Source organism: Vulpes lagopus, chromosome 10 (assembly GCF_018345385.1).
Source record: "Vulpes lagopus strain Blue_001 chromosome 10, ASM1834538v1, whole genome shotgun sequence".
NCBI classification, from domain to species: Eukaryota; Metazoa; Chordata; class Mammalia; order Carnivora; family Canidae; genus Vulpes; species Vulpes lagopus.
The window spans coordinates 63309007-63334800 of NC_054833.1; the positions used below are offsets into that span (position 1 = coordinate 63309007).

At 42.9% G+C, this 25794-nt stretch overlaps 1 protein-coding gene across 4 annotated transcripts in view; it reads left to right on the top strand.

Annotated features, from left to right (window-relative positions):
- The window catches only part of ARHGAP44 (Rho GTPase activating protein 44), a 168709-nt gene that overhangs the window by 101228 nt on the left and 41687 nt on the right, over positions 1–25794 (top strand). For all 4 annotated transcript variants that reach the window (XM_041770699.1, XM_041770701.1, XM_041770702.1 and 1 more), the window contains exons 4-7: positions 1758–1834; positions 9066–9177; positions 11168–11244; positions 18756–18873. In XM_041770699.1, the coding sequence (XP_041626633.1) occupies positions 1758–1834; positions 9066–9177; positions 11168–11244; positions 18756–18873 (384 nt within the window). The remainder of the gene's footprint in view (positions 1–1757; positions 1835–9065; positions 9178–11167; positions 11245–18755; positions 18874–25794) is intronic.

Consider the following 25794-nt stretch of genomic DNA (forward strand, 5'->3'; position numbering starts at 1 on the left):
ATCTGGCCTCTGCCTTCGGCTCCACTCATTCCCTGTCAATCACTGTGCTCCAGCTGCGTTGACCTCCTTGAGGACCTTAGGCCAGCCACAATAGTTCTGCTTCAGGGCCTTTGCACATGCAGTTCCCTCTACCTGGATTATTCTTTCTCAAATCTTTTTGAGCCATGGCTGACTCTTTCTCCTACTTGGGTTGCATCCTAAATGTTACCCCTCTAGAAGTCTCTCACTGGGGCCCCACACCTTGCTGCAGCCTACTCCCCATTGTCCTGCTTTCTGTTGTCCATACCACTTCCAATTGAAACGATCCCCATTATAATTTGCTTGTTTATTATTTGTTTCTCTGCACGTAGACTATATGCCCCATGAGAGTAGCTGAAGATCTTTGGTAACACAGGAGGCTCTGGGCTATGTGTAGTCCAGTGGAAAAGCTCTGTGTATGGTATTGTAGTTCAGGCTCAGTAGGGAGAAGGCTTGTCAGTACTTAGTAAGGAGGGAATGGGCCATGCTACACGTAGACTGTGGATTTGCCTATTTTGGTTATTTCCTGTAAATAGAATCATGGTACATGCCCTGTGTGCCTGGCTTCTTTCACTTAACATGGTATTTTCAAGGTTCATCCATGTCGTAGTTTGTGTGAGCACTCCCTTACTTTTTATGGCTAAATAATATTCCACTGTATGCATATGCCTCTTGTTATCAATCCATTTCCGTCAGTTGATGGAAACTTGAGCTGTTTGCACGTTTTGGCTGTTGTGATGGACACTTGAGCTCTTTGCACCTTTTGGCTGCTGTTCATGTGCATGCACATGTTTTTGTTTGGCCATCTGTTTTCAATTATTTTGAGTGGGATTGAGTGGACTTGCTGAGCCATATGGTAATTTTGTTTAATTTATTGAAATACTGCCAAACTGTAGCACACAGCACTGCCCTATTTTAAACATTTCCACCAGCACCACATGAAGATCCTGGTTTCTCCACGTGCCCACCAACAGTCCGTGCACTTGGCAATACTTACTTTCTGATTATTATTATTCCTGTTGCCATCCTAGTGGGTGTGAGGTGGTATCTCACTGTGGCTTGGATTTCCAAATCATAACTAATGAGGTTAAGTGTCTTTTCCCGTGCTTGTCAGCCATTTTATATCTTCCTTTAGAGCATGCCTTTTTTTTAATGCTTACTTTGCATTGTTATTGTATGTGAACACTATCTCTTCTCTCTCGATGATAAGCTGGATTGTTTATAAAAATAAGGCTAAGGCATTTCTCCCGAAAGATTGACTTTTGGAAAGTAAAGCATTGTTCAATTCTTTGTTAACGTAATTTTGAAATCTTGTCTTTTTTTATTTTTTCCTTGCTACTGTCCCACTTTATTTTATTTTTAAGTAGGTTCCACGCCTTGCATGGGGCTTGAACTTACCACCCCGAGATCCAGACCTGAGCTGAGATTAAGAGTCAGATGCTTAATCAACTGAGCCGCCCAGATGCCCCATTCCACTTTATTTTAAAATGCAGCCTGTAAACCTTATTTCCCAGATTGGCACATTTAATTTGGTTTTGGATTTTCTGAATTTTGACCTCTCTTGAGTCTAATCTGTCCTTGTATGCTATGAATGTTTAGGTTTTGAACATTAAGGTCAGTCTATGTCTTAGCTAATACAGTATCTAGGCAGATACTTGATTTTTTTGCTGTTTTAGGGTAGCAGGTGGCTGTCGAAGTAGTTTTCATGACAATGTTGTTTTGTTTTTTTTCCTTTTCAGAAAAAGTTGCCTTTGACAACACTGGCTCAGTGTTTGATGGAGGGGTCAGCTATCCTGGGAGATGACACACTTCTTGGGTAGGTGACACCGTGCGTGGGTTTGCGCCAAATCTAGGTAAGCCCCCATCCCTGAGAAGGGGGCCAGAACTTCTCAGGGATGCACCAAGGACATTTGAAGTCTGGCTGGGGCTTGGGTGGGAAGAAGAAAAGGTTTGCTGGTGAGAAAAATCAAAATCCCCAGGTGCCAAAGTCCTACTGGCTGTGTAGGGAGGCAACTCCTGGGGGGGGGGGGGGGGAATTAGCATAATAAACACAATAAACTGTTCAAGGACAAATGAAATCCCCAGAGCTCCAGCAGAAGCAAATGAGAAACCTCTCCTGTCAGATGTCAAAAATTATAGGATTCCCAGAACAACCCTGGCCCAGCGTTAGCTCACAATAAAAACAAACTAAAAATAGAATCGTCGTGAGGGAGCATCAGCAGGCAGGATCAGCAGGAGAAGCAGTACCCTAGGAACTAAAAATGATATCGTAATATGAAAGAAAATAGGAAATAATAGATATCAATATGTATGAAATAGCTATGCTTAAATGAAATTTAAAAATTAAGTAAGAGCGGTGCTGGCTTTAGCAGGACATATGCTAAAATTGGAATAGTAGGCATTAGCCTGGCCCCTGAACATGGGTGACAGGCCAGTGTGTGAAACACTCCATGTATTTTTTTTTAAAGATTTTATTCATTTGTTCATGAGAGACACAGAGAGGGAACCAGAGACACAGGCAGAGGGAGAAGCAGGCTCTCTGCAGGGAGCCTGATGCAAGACTTGATCCCAGGACCTTGGGATCACGCTCTCACCGAGCATGCTCAACCACTGAGCCACCCAGGTGCCCCAACACTCCATATTTTTAAGGAAAAAAATTCGTGTTGTAACTATATATGGTGACATATGTTAACTAGGCATATATCGTGGTGCTCACTTCATAATATATATGAATTTGAATTATTACGTTGTACACTTGAAACTACTACAATGTCATATGTCAATTACAGACCTGAATTTAAGAGTAAAGGCAAAATAATCCTTGACAAAAAGAATCAAATGAAATGGAAAAAAATAATGAAATCAAAGAAAAACCAAATAGAATTTTTTTTTTTTTAAAGATTTTATTTATTTATTCATGACAGACATGGTGAGAGAGAGGGGCAGAGACACAGGCAGAGGCAGAAGCAGGCTCCATGCAGGGAGCCCGATGTGGGACTCGATCTTGGGTCTCCAGGATCACGCCCCAGGCTGAAGGCGGCACTAAACCACTGAGCCACCAGCGCTGCCCCAAATAGAACTTTTTTAAAATTCAAGTCATACTTACTATAATTTAAAGCCATAAGACAAGCAATTGGTGAGAATGTGGAGAAAAAGGATCCTCGTGCACCATTGGTGGGAATGCAAGCAGGTGCAGCCTCTGTGGAAAACAGTACAGAGGTTCCTCAAAAAGTTAAAAATAGAATTACCATATGATCCAGCAATTGCATTACTGGGTATTTACCCCCCCCCCCCCCCGCCAAAAATGAAAACACTAATTCAAAAGCATATATGCACTCTGCATATATGCTTGAAAAATTATTTATTATAGCAAAAGTTATGGAAACAGCCTCAGTGTCCATTTACTGATAAATGAATGGATAAAGAAGATAAGGGGTACATGTGTCTGTGTATATATGAGTTTTTATATATAATGGAATAGTACTCAGCCATCAAAAGAATGAGATCTTGCCACTTGGGACAGTAAATGGACTCACAGGGTATTATGCTAAGTGAAACAAATCAGAGAAAGACAAATACCATATGATTTCACTTATATGTGGATTCTGAAAAAAAAAATGAACAAAAAAAGCAGAAACAGATCTGTGAATACAGAGAACAAACAGATGGTGGCCAGAGGGGTGGAGAGGAAGGGGCAGGGGGCGTCCAGGCTTCCAGTTAGGAAAAAAGTCATGGCGATGGAAGATGCAGCATAGGAAATTAAAGACAGACAGACACACACACACACACACACACACACACACACACACTTCAGATAAATTGAAATTGCGCATAAAGAATTGGTGAGCTTGCAAACAGACATGATGTTGCCACCTAGGATGAGCAGAGTGACATGTAAGAGACAGGGAAGGTAGCATCCTGAGACAGAGAAGCATGGATGATAGAATGTAAATCATTCCCGGGGGTTGTTCCTAAAGAAGGGAATGAGGAAAAGGAGAAGTTATAGTCGAGACTTGAAAAAAAAATGAACGTTTAGTTTGAAGAAGCACAAAAAGTGCTGATTGAGGTGAGCCAAAAGAAATCTATGCCTGGACACACAATAATAAGACTACAGATTGATTATTTAAAAAAAAAAAAAACAGAGAAATTTAAAATCAAGCAGAGGAAAAGATTACATATAAAAGAGCAATTTGGGGGGCTCCTGGATGGTGCAGTGAGTTGAGCATCTGGTTCATGACTTCTGGTCAGGTTGTGATCTCGGGGTCATTAGATCGAGCCCCGCGTTGAGCTCTCTGCTTAGGACTCTCCCCCCCTTCCCTCTTGCTCCCACTCTCAGGTTTATTTTAAATTTTTTTTTTATGGTTTATTTCAGGGGGTAGCAGAGGAGGGCAGTAGGTCCATCTCATGACCCCCAGATCACGACCTGAGCCCAAACCAAGAGTCAGACACTCAACTCACTGCACCATCCAGGCATCCCAGTAAATCTTACTCTTTTATTTTTTTTAAAGAGCAGTTCAGTTGAGAGCAGACCATTCATCAACCAAAATCAATGGCAGGCAGTAGTGGAGCAATCTCTTTAAGTATTGAGTGAAAATATATGAAACCTAGATTCTACGATGAACTAAGCCATGATTTAAGAATAAAGGAAACATAAAGATATTGCAGGCAAAGAGGTAAAGTTACTACTTGCATATTCTCACTGAAAGAACTTTAGTTAAGGTGTGTGAAACAGGTTATGTCCAGAAGGAAGGAATGAAATGCAAGTAGCCAGGGAGCATAAAAAAGTTAAGTGAGCACGGTGTTGGGTGTGAAAATTCTCTTTCTCCCTACCCATCTGAGGTTCTTTGAGTGGGGCCCTGCAAATTAAATTGACAAAACAGATCAACAGAGGAAAGCACACACATTTTATTAACAGGTGCAGTACATACACAAGGTGGAACTCGGTGATGAGTAACTCAGAGGCTGTTTGGAGTTTGGGCTTGTGTGCCACTTTGTACAAAAGAACAATAATTTTGAGGGAAGTGACAAGGCAAAGGAGAAGAAATGCGAGTTCCTAGGGTGGCAGATTGTGGGAAGGTAGATATATGGGGGGAGCAAATGGAAGTGAAGGCTCATTCGTCAAGTTTATTAGGTAGGTTCCTGTGATGCCCTCTGGTGGAGGAGGCTCTAGGGTTGTCTGGTGATTGACTTCTGTCCTTCCTGGTAGAGAGGGCACGAGGACCAGCTTTACAGCCTGGGTCCTGCGTTTAGGGTGAGGGGAGTATCTGCTTCCTGTATCTGCTTCTTCTCGATTGCCTTCAGCTCAAAATAATCCTTATGCCCAAGTGGCTCTTTGGGGATGGCATAGTCTGCTACCCATTGATGTAAAGAAATATAAATAAGCATTGAATTAAAACATGAATTTGGAAGGACTTTAAAGCAAAGTGAAAAAAATACTGGGAAATAATAGTGTGGAGCGTTGGGAAGGGGATCGGTGTTTCAGGTTCTTTGCTTTTGGAAAGAAAGATACAGGTGTGTTTTTGTGTAAAAGTGTGGGTTGAAGAGAAGCAAGAGCAACCACAGAAGGGATAGAATGCAGCACTTTGAAACTAGTAAAAGGATGAAAAGAGAAATAAATAACATAGAAAAAAAAAACCCTTAGAAGGGACTGAAAGAGCAAAAAGCAAGCAAAGAGAAAACAAAATGAAGGTGCAAGGTAGGAACAATTACTGCTCTATGTCTGCAGTTGTAAAGGATGGAGCAAACTTGACTGCTCATAATATAATCACGGGCAGAGAAACATGCTCGCTGGTTGTGGGACTCGCCTAAAACATAGTGACACACAGGAAGGCTAAAGGTGAAGGGATGAAGGACACCCAGGTAAAGATGACAGACTGAGCACAAGCATCTAATTTTGTTCCCTTCTGGGCACCTGGGTGGCTCAGTCTGTTGAGCATCTGCCTTCACTCAGCACAATCTCCGAATCATGGGATCAAGCCCCACAACGGGCTCCCTGCTCATGGGGAGTCTGCTTCTCCCTCTCCCTCTCCTCCTGCTTGTACTCTTTCTCTGTTTCTATCTCAAATAAATAAAAATCTTAAAAAAAATAATTTTGTTCCCTTCCAAAATCCACTATGATAAAGGGAATGTTTTTCCCTTGAAAGACGTAAACCCAGAAAGGCATGAAAACAGGAGAGAAAGCAGAATTTTGTGAGCTGTGAAGCTTATGATAGACAGGTAACTGACATAGCTGGTCTCAGAAAGTGGAACTCTGGAGCCAGAAGTAGGATATGCAGACAGCCAACATCATTACATACTGGAAATGCTTGCAGGCCAAGGTTGGTGGCATCAGGGATCTCTAGAATAGCGAGTGGGTCTTTGGGGACTGTGAGGTGATTGAAGTTATGAATGTGTGTCACAAGCTAGTCCAGAACCACTTGGATAGCTCAAATCCAGCTCTTTTTTTTGTTTTGTTTTGTTTTAAAGATTTTATTTATTTATTTATTTATTTATTTATTTATTTATTTATTTATTTGACAGAGAAAAAGGGAGAGGGAGAGAGAGAAGCAGGCTCTCCACTGATCAGGGATCCCAATGTGGGGCTTGATCTCAGGACCCTGAGATTGTGATGTGAGCTGAAGGCAGACACTTAAGCCACTGCATCACCCAGGCACCCCTCAAACCCAGCTCTTATCCCCAGTTCTGGGAGACCCTCATGCCCTCACCCCCAACCCAGCATAAAAGTCTTTTTTTCTCTGGAGAGCATAAAGCAAAGCGTCCCCAGACTCTGGACACTTGTAAGGGTATCATGCATTAACATGACTAATGCCTACTGGATGCTGAGACTCTTCATCTCTCCCCTCCACTCTTGTGCCCCATAGGAAAGTAAGATCCACCTTCTCTGGCTAATGTGATCAGTGTAGAATTAAATATCCTGCTTAGCTATCAATCAGTGTGAGGGTAGAGGGGAATGTCATGACATGCAAAGTGTCAAAAATTGGCATCATGTATGTACACTCCTTCTCAGGCAGCTAAAGCAAGATGTGCTTCACAGTGGAGTGACCAAGAAAGAGGTAGACACAGGATATAGGAAATAAGATCTATCCAGTATAGGACAGAGGAAGAGAAAATCCCAGGAAATGGGGAAGGAAGTGTACAGGAAGATGACTGTGCCAAGGGATCAAAGGAAAAGTCGTTCAGATTGACACGCATCCAGGAGAGAAGAATTCAGGATGGAATTCATTCACAGCAAATGTGGTTCAGTATCCTTAATACAAAATAGTGGCAGAGGATTTGGGGTGCAGTCAGGTCTATAGGTCTATAGATAATTAAACAAGCTAACCAAAGCAAGGCAGTTATTAACCAGAGAGGACAAATGTGTGGGAAAGATAGGTGATCACAATATCTGACCAGCCTAACTCTGAATAGCACATGGGGTCAAAATGTAGTGCAAATACTAAAGATAATAAATAAATGCAGGGAGGGCAGGTGTAAAGATAGGTAAATTCTTATTTCCATAGTTGGTAGTCAATAGCTAATGCTAAAAATTAAAAAAAAAAAAAAGGCAGAGATTAACAAGTAACATCAGGAGCATGGAGGTAAGTAATAGATGAATCAGATAAAAGACACCATTTCAAAAGAACAAAGATAAGCCCACAACCTGGAAGTTGACATTTGTAGAAAATTGGAAAAAGAATGTGAATCCTGTCTCCATGTACACATGTATTTTTAAGTACATGTAAAGAACTCCCAACAAGTAAATTCAAATACAGAGACCCTGGTTCAAAAAGAGTCAAAAAAATGTGACCAAGCACATCATGGAGGAGGGATCGTGAAATGGCCTGAAACACGAAAAGACATTCAGTCTCACCAGTAGCCAAGACATGCAAATTAAATCCAGGATGAGGTAATATTTTGCATCCGCCAGTGTGGCAGAAATTAAATACCTTACCAGTAGTGAGGTTGGCAAGAGCATGGAGCATTAGAAACTCTAGTCTAAGAGCAAAGCTGGGTTTTATTGCTTTGGAGAACAAGTACGTAGTAAGGTTCAGGGGATGCATATCTCATCTCCTTTGCACAGAAAAATTCTCACATGCAGACAGACTGTACAAACATGGACCACAGCCCTGACGTAAGGGCCTTGGTGATGAGCAGAAGGCTTAATAAATGGTGGAATGGACTTCCCTACACCAAAATGGTTTAACCTTGTGTGTATTGAGACGCATAAGCCCCAAAGATAAAGATGCATGGAAAAAGCCAGCAGTAAGATAGATTCAGTGAAAATCCACTGATGTGAACGTTGAGTATTGGTATTACCTGTTGGATGTGAACACTTATATAGATTGTAAAAGTGTACACACAAGAATAGGAAAGGCTTTGGAATTACAGTGACAGGTACCTTTTATTGATTTGTAAAAACCTTTTACATGAGTTTCGGTTAGCCTGGTACCATGCAAAAGGAGGGCTGCTTGTATACCCATGTACCAACTTGGGGGTTTAACGTCTTTGAAATGATGCATCCTCTCGTCTCAGAATATGGCAGAGCTTTCTACACATTCAGGTCTTCTGTTATTTGCTTATTACAAATACACTTTCGTAATGGTTTTTCCACTCCAGTTTTCCACTTGATAATTGTTCATTCTATACAAGGTAAGTTGCCATGGCCCAGGAGGAGGAATTATCTTTTTTTCTGTGAAAGCCTCCTGATTGAGTTTTTGGGATGAGTTGAGAGATGTTTTGGTGTCTATTATTGCTAATTTTCTAGCGCTCAGGAGGCAATTGAAGCATTGGGTCTTACGGGCTTGTAGATTCAGCAAGTAGGAGTCTGTTCTCCCCACACCTCTCATAATTCCTTACACATTCCCTTCCCGGTAGGTCCTTCACATCATTTAAAAAATGTTTAATTTCGGAAATCAGAATGAACGAAACAAGTTGGGTAATGGGATGCCACAGCAATGGGCCAGTTTAGGAACACTGTCTCCTGAAAGCTTCCTCAGCCGGGAGCTGTGGATGCCGGTGACCTCTTGCTCGGCGGGGTTTTCAGTGTGGCTTTTCCCCTCCTGTTGCAGGAAGATGCTGAAGCTCTGCGGAGAGACAGAGGACAAGCTGGCCCAGGAGCTGATCCACTTTGAGTTGCAGGTGGAGAGAGACGTGATTGAACCCCTGTTTTTGCTGGCCGAGGTAAGCCGCAGGGATGAGACGACCCTGGCCTGTGACACTGCTTCTCATTAGGAATCATTACTGCCCATGTGCATGGTTGGGATCCCCCGTTGGGCAGCCCCCCTCACTGCTTGCCAGCTCCTTCTGTCACCCACACTCTTTTCTGTTGGCACTCGGCAAGGGGGGCAGTTCGGAGCAAAACTGCTGTGCCTCCTTCTCCCCCAGGGTCTGCATGCTATACCACCCCTGCCCTGCGCCTGTTTCTGGTCATCTGTGAAATGAACAGTAGCCTCTCCTCAGAAGGGCCTCTCTGTAGGGCCTCTTGCAGCTTATGTGTACATGGATCCTTTCTCTTTATTTTAATTCAATTTTATTATTTTTTTACTGTATTACTTTTTATTTAAAAAAATTTTTATGTTGAATCCAGTGTAACACATTATGTTTCATGTGTATAATATAGTCATTCAGCAGCCCCATACATTACTCAGTGCTCATCACGACACGACAAGCGTACTCTTAATCCCCCCTCACCTTTGATTCTTAAAGCTTCAACCGAGTGAAATTTTGTCAAGTTAAGAATGGAAATGGTTTGGGGATTTTACTTACCTTGAACCCTGGACCTCCTGCCAGTTGCCTTGAATCGATCATGTAAGACCTCTCCAGTGCTGTCCCGTAGAACAGCCTGCAGTGATGAAGATGCTCAGCATCCGCACAGTTTGCTAGCCACTGGCTACCTGTGGCTGTTAAGCTCTAGAAATGTGGTTAGTGTGACTGAGGAACCCAATTTTAAGTTTTATTTATTTATTTTTATTCGAATTTAAAATGGGGTAGCCACAGGGAGCTAGAGGCTATCATATTGGATAGCATGGCCCTAGACCATGTCTGGATTCCTTCCTAGACTGCCCCCAGCACTTCTACATCCCCTGGTGCAATTTCTATGATGAGATGTATGGGCAAATAATTAACCAAGGTGCCTAAAAGTGTTCAAGGAGAAAATTCTATTTATGATGGTTTGGCAGAGATCAGCTCTAGACTTCTCAGATGCCGTCCTGGCCATTGCCCAGCCAAGAGCATGCATGAGAGGCCCTTTGCTCTTCCTAAAGGTGGTCTGGGGCCCCAGGCAAAGCCTGATGCAAACCCAAAGGATGTGTTTGACTTGGGTGCTGAGACTTGCTGGTTACCAACCAGATGTCTGGGTGACCCTCCAAGCTTTGCATCTGGGCTCTCCAATGACTGGAGGAGCCACTTCTTCTCTTCCCTGTCAGAAATTGTTACCCTCTACAACATTATTCACCCCCGCTCAGAAGATCTTCCTCATGCTTTTTCCTTCTATATAAAAGCCGTGGCCTGAGATGATTTTGGTTTTAGCATACAGCCAGTGTTCCTTTTAAGTTCTCACTTCCTGCCCCGCTTGGGCTGAGCCTGGACACAAAAATCCCACACTGGGATGTTCAGGGAAGTCATTTTTAGAAATAAAAATATAAAAAGAGCATCCACATACAGCCACTGTGGAAGAACTTGTCATAACTGAGCAGAGCCATGGAAATGTTTATTTGGTATTTATTTTGGAAAAAAAAGTCTTACTTTATTTTGATAAAAATACATCCTGATTGCATTCCCCATCGGGTCTCAGGTCTCCTGAGACTAGGCCCCATCATCCCGCTGCTCTATGTTTTGAATTAGGTCTGTGTGTCAGTCCTTTCTGCTTTTCTCCCCACTTGTGGCCCTTGTGTTGTGGACAGAGCTGGGATGGGGCTTGTGTTTGCTGGCTGAGGTGGGAGCAAGAATGAGGCCAGGCATTAGGGAGCAGAGGAGTGCAGAGCCCCAAACAGGTCTGGCAAATGGGAAGCCTGGCAGGCATCCAGGGAAGAAAGAACAGAGGTTAGTTCAGGCCAAAGACTTGAGGGTTTCCTCTGGAAATTAGGACTCGGAAGCCTCCAGCATACTTGTTGGATGGCTCTCAGTAGTCCTTAAGAGTTTATCTGGATTTGACTCTGTCCTGTAACCACAGGTGGAAATCCCAAACATTCAGAAGCAGAGGAAACATTTAGCCAAGTTGGTGCTGGACATGGATTCTTCACGAACAAGGTACAGAAGGGTTTCTTTGCTTTCCTCTTGCCTTCTTGGAAGGAATAGTGATTGTATTTGGTGGGGGGGGGGATGCAGGTCCCCCCTGGGGGGGGGATGCAGGTTGTGGGGAGGGGCATTTGTTGAGTGTGTTTTTATTCACTAAGTTTCTCTTAATACCCTCGAAGTACCAGGCACTGGAGGTAAGAGTCGTGAGCCAGAGGTGGGGAAGGGGGGGCGGTCCCTGTTCTAAGGGAACTACATGTAGCCCAGTGCGGGAGATGGGAGACCCTAGGCCAAGTGAATCCGTGGCGATTTCAGGCAGCTGTAAGTCCTGTAAAGAAGGTAGCATGGTGCAGTTTTGGAAGACATTCATGGAGAAAGGGAAGCAACGATATTAGGTAGGTTAAAACAGAGAAGGCTTCTTAGAGATGACACATGATCTGAGACCTAAATGATGAGAAGGAGGCAGCCATGCAGAGTTCGAGTGCAGAACTCTCCATGATAGCAGGAACAGCACATGCAAAGGCCCTGTGGCATGTGTGTGTGTGTGGGAGGGGATCAGGCTGCTATATTCAGGGTCCAGCACCAAGGCAGCATGGCTAGGGTAGGAACCAACAGGGGACATGGTAGGAGCTGAGATCAAAGAGGCATGGTGGGTGGGGTGTTGTGTCTATAAGAAGGGGGCAATATTCTGATTCTGGGGTCTGCCCACCTTTACCTGATGCCAGTGATGTATCTCTCCCCTTTCTGTAGCTGCTCTCTGAGCCTGAGACCTTTATGAGGGAAGCAGCATTCTAGCTATGCTGCTCTCTTTGTGAAGCCTCCAGAAGCCTCCAGAAAGTACCTGTTACAGCAAGGGGGTCGCCAGAGGCACTGAGATGCCATTGACTCTGACCGCCACATGTCCTCATGGTGCATATATATAACTTTCTAAATCCTGCAGCGGGGTGTGCAAAGTGAAGGAATGCAAGGTTCCTGAATATGAATATGGAAGGAACATTTTGGTTTTACCACAGGCTCTTTGCACATCGATCTTAATCCTGTCCTTACTGCTTTTTAATTTTCCCGAGGATAAGAAATAAAGTCAGAGTATAGGGATGTATTGGGGCTGAGAGATATAAGGTAGAGTCCTGAACTGGGAGTCAGAAGGAGAGGTGGTGAGATCCAGGTCGCCTGTTTCCTAGACCTGTGAGCTTTGTCAAGTCAACCTCTGAGAGTCTCAGTTCAGTCACCTGCACACAAGTAGTAGCGCCATTGGTGGGTGGACGTGAGGAGGTTGTCTTGAGTGTCAGTTGAGATCACGTTCGTCACAGTACTTCCCAAGCGCTTTACAAAAAGAAGCTGCTGCCTTAACTAGTTGGGCCTTAACTAACTGGAATTCTGCATCTGGACTGATATGAAGTATAGGGCACTTCCCCCAAGACCGGAAATAGAACAGGTTAGGTCAACAGAAAAACAAAGATTTCTTTAATTTAGTGCTTCTGGAACTTCGATCTGCCCTAGTACTTTTGGACATCTGAACCCACACCTCTTGCAAAAAGTTGATTTGCTTCCTCAAAATGAATCCATTTAAAGAATCTTAGAGCCCTACTCTAAGGTGAAAAGCACTACCTTTTGCTGTAAATGCCAGGTACACATGGATTTTTACATCCTGTTGCCTATGGAAGGAGGGCTGTGATCCTGAAGCTCATCTCCTTCTGTGAAGGAGGAAGAGGAGGAGGGAACGTGTCAGAGTTCTGACTCAGGACTGAAGCTCTCTCCTTAGCACCTGTGGAGGAAGACAGAGCAGGTTTCATGGGGTATGGGGATTTGGTATCGCTGACTGTGGCACCCTCAGACCACGTCTAGTTGCCTTCTATGATGTCAGCATTCAAGGCCCACATCTGCGGAGTCACACGAAGAGTAAAGACATGCTGATTGTCCCACTGTTAGGATGGTGGTGGTCACCTTGCTCTTGGGTTTGTAGAGTGATTTCCTTCACCGTGGGGACCTGGTTCTTAGCTCTGAGATCGCTCTGCCTCTGTAAGGGAAACCTGAATTTCCAGCAACAGAGCTTCTGGTCAGAAGGCCAGATGCTAGCATCAGGGCTTGTTGTTGCCACCTCTATGTACCTATTTTTGTTCAGTCTCCTCCCCCCCCCCACCTTTTTTTTTTTTAAGATTTTATTTATTTGTTCATGAGAGACACAGAGAGGCAGAGACATAGGCAGAGGGAGAAGCAGGCTCCCTGTGGAGAGCCCGATGTGGGACTCAATCCCAGGACCCCGGGATCATGACTTGAGCTGAAGGCAGACCCTCAACCACTGAGCCACACAGGTGCCCCTGTTCAGTCTCCTTATGAGAGGGAAAGTAGGCAGGAGTCATGGTCCATCTAATCATGTGGTGCATTTTTAATGGTGACACTAAGTGGCGTATGGATTCCAAACCATAGAGAAGCATCATTCCAAACGTGTCTTCCATGATTTTAATGAATTCTTCTGTGTTCTCAGCTTATCATCTCTTGTATGTTGGGATTTGGCAAGGAAATCTCTGCCCAGATTTTGATGCTCCTAAACTTCAGCTGAGACCCTTGACAACCTTTGTCTTTTCAGAAGCCATCCCACCCCAATTTCCTGCCTTTCCCCTAACCCTTCCCTCTCCAGCTAACATGAGGACTGCATCTTGAGATACAGCAGAGACCCTAAGACCAACTGCTGTGCTATTGAATAGCAAGGATCATCAGCTGCTCTTTTGGAACAGTTGAGCTCTCCCTACCTGACACCGCCATCGCCACCCCACTTCCCATTGTGGTCAGTCAGCACATGTTAGTGTGTATTCTTTGTGGGATCACCAGACGTTTCCTTCGTCCTTTTTTGCCCTCCACGAGTCACCCTCTCCAGAACTAAATGGCGTATTCCAGGTGGAGACATGCTTTTGATCATTATGACTGGATCTTTGAATTCTACTACAACTTGGGTGGATGCTGTCAAATCAGATCATTTATCCAATATTTAATTAGGTCTGAATCCAAGGTGTAATATTTGCTTCTATTTGCGTAAATCTGGCTTGCCTGCTTGAAAAGCCAATTATACCAGCCTTAATATCCTCAGACAAGACCAAAGCTTAAAAGCTGAGAAATAATAGATAAGAAGGCTGAAGGAAAACTCAAGCTTTATGCTGAATTAAAGATTGTGAATTGAATTGAATTTAACTGAATGATACACAAAAGTCTTTTATTTTTAAATTTTTTATTTAAATTCAATTTGCCAACATACAGTATAACACCCAGTGCTCATGCCATCAAGTGCCCTACTTAGTGCCCATCACCCAGTTAACCCATCCCCTCACCTTCCCCTCTTCCACAATCCTTTGTTTCCCAGAGTTAGGAGTCTCTTATGGTTTGTCTTCCTCTCTAATTTTTCCCCCACTCAGTTTCCCTCCTTTCTGTTATAGCACAAATGTCTTTTCTGTGAAAAGTTTGGTTTGGGAGTGGTTACAGAAGGAGCCCCGTTCCTTCCCAAAGTCTGCCTCTCTTTTTTCTGAGCATATATCTCAAGATCAACCCTTCTGGGTCCAGGATACTTCACGTTTCTGCTGAATAGCTGTGGACTAAATTTCGCCCTTCCTCCCCAAATTGACAGGTTGAAGCCCTCACCCCTAATGTGACTATATTTGGAGGTAGGGCCTTTAGGAAGTAATCAAGGTTAAGTCAGGTCATAAGGGTAGGGCCTTGATCCAATTGGATTGGTGGCCTTAGAATAAGAGGAAGAGAGTGATTTCTTTCTCTTTGCATAGTCGCTTGGAGGAAAGACCATGTGAGGACAAGTGAGGAGGCAGCAAGAGAGCCTCCACCAGACCCAAACCCTGCCAGAACCTCAATCTGGGGCTTCCAGCCTCCAGAACTGTGAGAAAACGAATTTCTATTGCTTAAAGCCACCCAGTCTATGGTATATTGTGATGGCAGCCTGAGCAGATTAAGACACCCGCTTTCTTTGGAAGCAGGTGAACTGATTTAATAAAATGGGAGCACTTAGGGATGGATACTGGGCAGCTCATGGAATTAAAAACGTAGCTTATTAGGAGTGAATTCTGGAAATGTGGCAGATTTAAGTACCTCTGGGATGGACAGCAGAATCTTGTTGGGTCACAAGCTGTTCTCCACCTCCTGCCTCTCTGCATACAGACATCTTAGATCCAGTGTCTTCATGGTCCCTTGGCTCATAGCTCCCCAGCACAACACCTGTTCCTTATGTTCTGATTCTGAAAGTACAGAGGAGAGGGTCCATGTACCTTGATTTTGCTTCCATGCCACTTCCTTGGCCTGTACGTTGGTCAAGGTGATGAAGGATGAGCATGGGCTTGGTTTGCATCAGGGACCCTCAGCTGGTCTGCTCATAGGTGAGGATTATGCAAAACTGGCAGCTTCCCAGGGCGCCTGGGTGGCTCAGTCGATGAAGCGTCTGACTCTTGCTTTCAGCTCAGGTCCTGATCTTTCATGGGTCACGAGATCGAGCCCTTGCATCAGGCTCTGCACTCAGCAAGAGTCTGCTTAGATATTCCCTCCCTCTGGCCCTTACTCTGCTCTCTCTGTCTCTCTGTCAAATAAATAAATCTTAAACAATGATGATGATGACAACAACAACAAAAACCCAACCGAGCAGCTCCCTTTTGCCCACACATCAGAGTATGAGTAGGGCAAGGCCTCACAGATCAGAGGATGCCAATGACAAAGGGAAGGAGACTGGACAGATGAAATAATAAATGTCCCTCTAAAGGAACCTTCCTGTTTGCCTTCCAAAAATTCTTCTTTTCGACTTCCTGTTGCCCTGAACTCCTCTTGCATTTGCCCTATTGACCCTTTTCCTGATCCCTAAAATTCCATACCCTTACTTCTGGCCCTTTTCTCTCCTCTAGCCTTTATTAAAAGTGGTATTCCATCTCCATGTCCCCCAGGTCCTGTAGCAATGGCAACTTTCCCTGCAAATGATGATGTCACATCAGAGCTGAACTTTCTTCTTCGTTTTATTTTATTGTACTATTTTGTTTTATGTGAATTCAATTAACATAGACTATTTACAAATTTCAAAGATAGAGTTTAGTTATTCATTAGTTGCACAAAGCACCCAGTGCTCCTTACATTCCGTGCCCTCCTTCATGCCCAGAACTTTCTGCAAATTTTAAAGCTCAGACATCTTGGTCAGGTATCCCTCTTTCTTCTCTTGACGGAGCAGGAAAATGCTTGCATTTATTTGTAGAATAGATGTCTGACAAGGCCACCATACCTTGAAATTCATGATTAAGGAGGTCTCTTTCCCCAGCAGATTACTATCCATACACATTTTTCCATGTTTTCCTTGCTATTTTACTGTTTGATTTCCATGATCTCATTTTGCATCTCATCACTATTTTGTAATCTCAAAGTAGGTTACTTCTCTATTGCAAAAAAAGTTCCCTTTAAAGGGAGAGGAAAAATATGTTTTTAAACTACCAAGGTATTATCTAAGGAGTAGAATTCAGTGGGGAGGGGGAAATAGAGGGAAATAGGAAAGAAAAGAATAACTTGGGAAGATGTCTTAATAGACACATTTTAAGTATATTCGTGTTTGTTTGTTTGTTTTTTAAATCAAGCCCAGATCTTCGAAGCCATAAAAATCAGCATCTGTGGTCACTTTATTTTTTTCACATATATATTGGTTCCTTGTTTTTTCTTCAGGTAGTATGAGCTATATGGTGGTTATAGCTTTAAATGTTTTTTTTTTTATTTGTTATTTGTTTTTAAGTAGGTTCCATGCCCAACGTGGGGCCTAAACTCGTGACCCTGAGATCAAGAGCCCCGTGCTCTATGAATTGAGCCAGCTAGGCGCCCCTGAGCTTAATCTCATAATCTACCATGTTCATTATCAGCAATCTAAATTACAGCCCTGGCATCTTCTGTTTTATTTCACACACACACACACACACACACACACACACACACACACACACACAAAGTTCTCACAACACTTTAATACTTTGTTTCAAATGGCAAAGCCTGGGAGGTTTATTAAGTATATCATTTTTGACTGGCAAACCATTATGAGAAAGAACTACCCAGGAATTTTTGCTAATCTGTATCTGTGAGTTTATAGTGTCTAGCATCTTTGAGTAGAATAGTTCCTTGCTAATTTGCCCTGAATTCTTCTCTCGGATGAGGAATAGTTCCCAAAACTTGTGTGTCCATCTCTGGACCTTCAAGCCAGCATGACATCCCAAAGCCTTTTTAAGCAATTTTCCTGTGAATGCATTTTTTTTAAAGATTTTATTTTTTTGAGAAAGTGAGTGTAAGTAGAAGCAGAGGGAAAGAGAGAATCTCAAGCAGACTCCTGCTCAGTGCAAAGCTTGATCCTGGGGGTGGGGCGAGGGGGTTGGGGGGTTCAGTCTCATGACCCCGAGATCATGACCTGAGCCGAAATCAAGAGTCTGAAGTGTACCCGACTGAACCACCCAGGTGCCCACCCTCTGCCACTGTGAATATATATATTTTAAGTAACACAGAATCCTTTATTTTGTTCTTTTTTTGCTAATAGCAAACCCTCGTCAGGAGGGTTCACATGATAGTTCGCAGCTTCTTTTATCAATTGACGTTAGGGCAGCAACTGCACCAGGGTCCCCTTCCACTTCCCTTCAGTGTCCCTCCCGACTTCCAGAGCCTGCAGTCAGGAATCAGGTGTTAGCTTTAGCTGCCCTTTGTCACCCTGGTGATGCTATTGTTTTTCTTAGGGCCATGAAGTGTTTGTGCATCTCAAATCCCAGTTACAAGTAAGAAATAAAGGATTGACTAGTTTTTTTTTTTTTTAAGATTTTATTTATTTATTCATGAGAGACACAGAGAGAGGCAGAGACACAGGCAGAGGGAGAAGCAGGCTCCCTGTGGGGAGCCCAATGTAGGACTCGATCCTAGGGGGAATCATGACCTGAGCCAAAGGCAGATGCTTAACCACTGAGCCACCCAGGGACCCTGGGTAGACTAGTTTTTAAGATAATGACCCATTTGACTCAGTGCTCTTACTCCACAGCCCCCATGAGCCATTGAATTTACAGACTCCATGTAACCAGAACCTATTGTGGATCCCTGCATTTGTACTTCTCCACAGAACTTTCCAGAACAGCATCTTCCAATGACTGGTGTTCTCCATGCAAAGTTGAAATAAGATAAATGCAGTATCTGAATGTTGATAGGAGGCTTTTTGTGCTGGCCAGTGGAGATTATTTTTGGAGTTTTCAGATTAATATTCATTCTCTTCTGCTCCTCTCAGCTGGTACCCACGGTTGGATTCAGCCAGGTTGGCGAGCGTCTCTAGACTCAGAGCCCACGGGATGGTCAGGGAATGTTGATGGCAAGCTGGGGGGATGCCTGCTCCATCCCAAGGGGCAGCTGAGCCCCTGCGTCCAGCCACAGCTGCCCTCCTTCCCCCTGGACAATGTTTGTAACCCCCGTTCCTATTCCCATGGTGCTCCGGGGGCTCTCTACCTGTCTCACGCCTCTCTTCTTTTCCTCCTGTTTTCCATCAGGTGGCAGCAGACTTCCAAATCTTCAGGTTTGTCCAGTGGCTTACAACCTGCGGGTGCCAAAGCCGATGCCCTCAGGGAAGAAATGGAAGAGGCTGCCAACAGAGTGGAGATTTGCAGGGTACCCCCCACCTCTTTGCTTCTCTTTACCGGGACAAATGGGGAGGGGTGGCACTGAAAGAGTTCTTCTTTCTTCACTGGTGTTGGACTAAAACCCTAAGCGTGAGCTCTGGATGAACTGAATGTCACCAAGCTTGCCCACTGGCATCTCCAGATGCTGGGATGAGCCTTAAGAATTGGGGCTTGGAGGTGGCCTCAGTGGGTAGGGAGTGCAGCAGTGGGTTAGCACCAGGGTTCCTGCATGGCAGGCACAGAAGAAATGTGTCTCTGTGAAGCTTTTGTAAGGCATCTGAGTCCCACAGAATGGATTCCGAATGGAGTCAGAACAGTCTAGAATTTAGACAGTAGACCAGCCTTGACTCTCTGTAGATGGTAAATGGTTTTATCTTTTTGTTCACCTCATAATATTCCCTGAGCCCCTTAACCAATCTCTTGCCTCTGGGGACGTCCTCAGCTGTGAACTTGAAATGCTGACCAGGGAGATAGGGAAAAGAGGAGTTCCCACTTGTTAAGAGAGGACTGCCTCATTCTAAGAAATCCATGGCTCTGAACTCAGAAATGTCAGATGCCCTTTGTTACACCTGTTCAGATGTTTCCCATCTTGGCCACAGATGTTGCATGGAGCAGAACTAGCAAGATAGCATTCATGATACCCCGTGTGTACGTGCATCCATATGTCTGTTGCTGTTTAGATCCAAGGAATGAGGAGATCCAATTCCTGTTTCTGGAAGTCAGCTGGGTACCCACCTGTTGTCTTAATCTCATACGGTTTTAAAAGAGCAGAGACACTTTGCTTGCACACATCTCTGTTCTTTGTGGCTTTTTCTGATCTTGTCAGCTTGCCCACTGGCTTATCTCTGCATGAGTGGCTTCAGCCTTGCATTCAGGTGACATTCAGGGGCTGATAGAATTGCTCTCCGGAATTAGAAACACTGACGAGTTGGTAAAGAATTCATGACCTCTCCGCCTACAGTACTATGGGAATCAGGCAAAGTAAGACTTTGAAACACTTCATCAGATCCGAGATTCATCGTGAGTACAGCTGATTTATCATTTGAGCTGCGGTGTCAATGGCAAATACCTAGCTGGTGCCATTCACCAAGTGTAACAATCACACCAGTTTCACTTTTACTCTGTGTGGTGTCTATCCATGCTACCCATGTGGTGTCTACCCATGTGTTCTTTAGTTAAGAGTTCTATTTCTTAGAAAATTATGCTGTAACAGACAAGAGACAGTGGTCTAGAGGGGATGCGGGATATGACTCTCCAAGTGCGTCAGAACGGAAGTTTAATACACTGTTCTGCAGCTTTTTACATCTGCTGTCTTTACCAGAAAACATGTTCACAGATTAAAAAAGTAATGCATTTCACCATAACCAGTGAAAAAGTATGAAAATATATCAAGAAAAATACCAGTAATAGCCCCCCATTCCTGCCCAGCAACCCCTCTCTGTTTCCAGAGAGGATGACCAGATACCCCTCCTCACCAATATTGGTTCAGAATTATTGTTCATGGTGCCACTCTATTACGTGCCCATTGGCCATAAAAGATGAGGAGGCCAGTTGTAGACTCCCACCTCTTTTTTTCATAACATACACACTCGTCGAGAGTTTTCCCAGTTACTTGTTTTGTTTGTATGTGTGTTTATAGAATAGTTAGTTCTCTTGTTCATATTAATTTACCGGTTGCTTTTCTCAATTAATCCATCCTGGATATCTCTCCAGGTTAGTAGCTATACATCTAATGTAATCTTTTTAATAAAGTCCGTATTATTCCATTGCGGGGACATATATACACCATGACTTGTGTAACTTTTTTCCTGTTGATGGATACTCAAACTAGTATGTTTTGTTTTTTGTCATCACCAGAAGTAATATAATACAGTCAACATCTTTATATTCTTATGCACTGGTAATTTTTTTTATATGATAGCTGCTCCAAAGTGATATTTTTAGATCAAAGACTCTACATTTTAAATTTTAATAGATAGTGACAGTTCACTTCCCTAAGAAGGAAGTACCAGTTCACATTCCCACCAGCAATATACAGAATTGCACGTTTCTCCACATCTTTCTCTGTGACATATATTGTACCTGTTTTCAGCTTTTGCCAGTCTGCTTTTTTGGGGGGGAGGGGATAAAGCTATCTTATCTCTATGCTACTGTAATTTTAATTTCCCTGAATATTAGTGGTGCTGAGTATATCTTTGTGTCTTTATTGGCTAGTCTTCAGATACGCATAGACATTGCCAGGTTGGTAAATTGCCTATTTGTCTTGGTAACTGGACTGACATTTCTGTTTTTCTTAAATATCAATTTATATAAGTTCTCTGCATTGGGGTATTACATGTTCTTCTGTCTGTCGTGTTGCAGATCATTTTTTCGAGTCTGCTATTTGTCACTTGACTTTTTTGATGTCTGCCATTAAAAAACTTGTTTATATGCATGTATTCCTTTGCATGGGAAATGGTTCCAGGGATCTTCCACTAAGGTTAAAGCATTTGGTGTGGTCTGTGTTTTGACTATGGGACATTCCAGCAGGGGTGAAAATTATTCTAATTTGTATTTCCCTTATGCTGTAAGATGATGAACATCTTTTCATATGGTTGCTTGCCATCTGTATTTATACTTCGGTGATATGTCTGTTCAGATCTTTGCCCACTTTTAAAGTGGGTTGTTATTCAGCATTGGGGTGTTTAATCTCCAAGTATTGGGGGGGTTTCCAGCTCTATTTCTGTGATTTTATTTCTGACTCAATTGTATGGTGGTCAGAGAGCCAACACCATATGATTTCAATTCTTTTAGATTTGTTAAAATATGTTTTATGGCCCATGATGTGATCTCTCTTAGTAGACATTCCTCGTGAGCCTGGGAAGAACGTGTATTCTGCTGCTGTTGGATGACGTAGTCTGTGGTTGTCAGCTCTGTCTAGTAATGGATGGCGCCGTTGAGTTCAGCTATGTCCTCAACCACTGTTCTGTCTATTGGATCTGTCCATTTCTGATGGGTGGTGTTCAAGTCTCCATTGATGATAATGGATTCCTGTATTCGTCCTTCCAGTTCTGTCACTTTTGCCCCATGTACTCTGATGCTCTCTTGTCAGGTGCATACACACGAAGGATTATTACATCTTGTAGAATGATCCCTTTAGCATTGATGTTGTCCCTCTTTATTCCTGATAATTTCTCTTGCTCTGTATGCCAGTTGCTGTGACATAGAGGCCACTCCCACATTCTCTTCATTAGTGTTAACAGACTGTGTCTTTTTCCATCTTTTTATAAGATTTTATTTATGCACGAGAGACACAGAGAGAGAGGCAGAGACATAGGCTGAGGGAGAAGCAGGCTCCCTGTAGGGAGCCTGATGCAGGACTCGATCCCAGGACCTTGGGATCACTACCTGAACCAAAGACACACAACCACTGAGCCACCCAAATGTCCCTCTTTTTCCATCTTTTTACTTTTAATCTGTACATATTTTTACACTGAAAGTGGTTTTCTTATCACTCTCATATAGTTAGGCCGTGGTATTTGATTCACTCTGACAATCTCAGTCTTTTAATTGGTGGATTTTTATTGTTGTTTAAACAATTATTGAATGTAGTTGGATTAATATCTATCATAATTGTTCCCGTTTTCTACTTGTTGCCCTTATTCTTTACTGTTTCTGCCTTCAGGTTTTCTACCTTTTGAGGTTTTATGTTAGCATTTCATATGGTTTTCTTTCTTTCTCAGCATATCACTTACACTTTTTTTGTTGTTGTTTTTTGTTTTGTTTTTTGTTTTAGTGGTTGCCTTAGAGTTTGTAGTATACATTTACAACTAAGCAAAGTGGACTTTGGAATAGCTAGATACCATTTCATATATAGTGCAAGTATCTTTTAGTAACAAAATATCCCTGGTTCCCTCCACTGACTTGTACATAAGCAGACATAAGGACAGGTGTGTTTATATGAATGTATCAATGTATTCATGTGTGTGTATCTGAATACATGAATACATTAACATATATGTGAATACATTATTGCTATCATTCTCAATAAACTTATCTTTTCAATTAAGAATAAGAAAAATAAAAGTTTTAGGGACACTTGGGTGGCTCAGTCGTTGAGCATCTGCCTTTGGGCTCAGGTCATGATCCTGGGGTCCTGGGATCAAGTCCTACATTGGGCTCCCCACAGGGAGCCTGTTTCTGTCTCTGCCTGTGGCTCTGCCTCTGTCTCTGTGTCTCTCATGAGTAAATAAATAAAATCTTTAAAAGACAAAAAAGAAAAAAGTTTTATCCTAGTTTCACTACCCATTCTCTGATGCTCTGTCTCTCTTTGTGTGGGTCAGAGTTTCTGACCTCTATCTTTTGCATTCTACGTTAAAGAACTTTCTTTTAGCATTTCTCATCAGACAGCTCTATGGACAACAAATTCTGTAAGTTTCTTCAAGTCCCTTTAGAAGGTAATTTTGTAGAGTACAGAATTCTAGGTTGGCGGGTTTTGTTCTTGTTTTGTTGTTCTTCTCAACACTTTAAATATTTTACTCCACCCTCTTCTGGCTCGCATGGTTTCTGAGGTGAGGTCAGATGTAATTCTCATCTTTGTTTTTCTCTTGGTAAATGTTTTTAACCTCTGACTTCTTTCAATATTCCTTATTTTTTATTTTCTGAAGTTTGAATATGATATGCCCAGGTGTCATGTTTTTTTCTTTTTTAACAAAGCCCTAATTTCCCAAGTCATTATTATCCTGCTAATACTTTTAAATTTAACTGTAAGGAAATACATAACCAAAATTCATTTTAAACTACAGAATATGTCCTAAGGAAATAATCAAGAGATGGATACACACCTGTGTGAACAAATGCTTTTCAAGTGTTGTTATACTGAAAAATTAGAAACACAATATCCAGCAATAGACACATGATCCAGCCACATATTAAATATCATGTGACCACTAGAAAGAGTGTTTATCTGGGGGGTAATGAGCTGCAAAACAGTCTGGTTCGATTTTTGTAAACCAAGCAATCATATGAAACATATGACTGATTAAAATAGATACAAAATGAACAGACATCCTGGTGTTTCCAGCTTATCTCTGTGTGTTGGGGTTGCAGGTGAACTTGATTATTTACTCTCTTTTTCTGAGTGTAGGTTAGTTGCAAAATCACAAAACAGATGATTTTTGAAACACATTAAATTCTGGTGATTCTTGATGTCATTTTTTTTCTTTATAAAGAAAATTCACTAATGATTTAGAGACATGGAAATTGGATTTAGTGTACACTTTTATTTCTGAATTGCAGTGCAGCTTATTTGGGATCCATATTGTTAACTCAGTAAGACAGTAATCTAATTATACCTTTGAAAAACCCTTTGGTGTTCCTGAGGGCACTCACAGACAAGACAATCTGTCTGACTTTTCTAAGATCATCTTTTGGCAAAGCTCAAATGCTGAGTCATTGACAGTGTATTTAGCGTGACATTTAGTCTTTCGAGGTGGGGGGAGTCCCTCCCTTTTCTCCGTCTACCATGCCATATTGACCCTTTGTGTTTTCCCTGACTTGACATACCTCCCTCACAATGGCTAGTGATGGATATCTCCTGGCCGAAGTGGCTGTGAGGATGACAGACGAAGTTGATTCCTCTAGAACCTTTGCTAGATTTAGCAGCCCAACAAAGGCTTTCACTGCAGGGATGCTCTAGTGAGGATGAGCTGAGGCTTAGAACACATTTTATGCCTAGGGAAAGGTACCATTTCTGAGCCTGTGTTTCTTCATCTCTTACAACAGCAAAACACATTTAAGATGGTGGAGGCCAGACCTGATAAGATCCTTGAACTCTTGGTAGCTAATTGGGAATTCAGCACTTAACCTAAGAGAGTTAGATGAGAACTCCATGTAACATTGTGCCTGGCACCTAGACTGTTCCCAACGAATGTTAATTCATTTTCCCCCCTCTTTCTTCACTCTTTGAAACTGGACCAAGTGTAGCATTGATTAACCTGTGCTTAAAGCTCTCCAGAGAACAGATTTCCCTTTTAACTCCATACCTTGGGTGCAAGAACTCTTTCCCACTCTTTACCTGTCAAGGATACTAGAAGAGTAAACAGGTTGCTGCTCACATCGCAGTGCTCTGAGAATAGCTTCACGCTGGCAGCTGGAGGGGCTGAGGGTTATGGGGTTGGTGCAGAATGTTTGAGGGTTCCGTGAATCAGGCTCCTCCTGAAGTATGTAGTTGCTTGCTTGAATTCATTCAACATCTGGATCAGCTTTCTTGTGCTGTTCTCACATCTTCCTCAAATCTTACATCACAGATTCTTCTCAGCGAAGCATCCCTTGTAAAGATCTCCTGCCCTAGCCTACCAAACAGGGAGGACATTTAGGGATCACCTGACTTGTGCCAACAAGGTCCAAGACATGGCATGCCAAGAAACATGGTTAGTGACAGAGTCTACATCCTTCTCACAATGTACTTTTATTGGACCTCGCTATGGACATAAAACCAAACTATTCTCGGAGGAGAACACATTCCAGATTCAGATGCCATGTTATGTCATTGCCTCCCTGATCCCAGAGAGAGCTGGGTGGTGGAGGACAGTTAACACCAGGAAATTTGCCCATGACCTTGACTAAATCCTGTTTTCCCAAATTTTGAATCAGCAGCCCTCCTTTGAACCTGCCCATCTCTTATCTGACTTTCCCCCAAATTGGTGTGTTTCCACCTATTTCCCACATGGTTGTGATTGGCCACTCAGTACTGGGGATGAAGGACAGCAAAGCAGTACAGCCATCAAGGAGAGGAAATGGTGGACCATTTCAGGAGTGGTAGCATAGGATGTAGAGACGTAGGGAAGTAATTTGCACATCACTCCCCCACACCAGCTTTCCTGACTCTGGACGTGGTTCATGTGTTACAATCCCCAGGGGAAACTGCTGG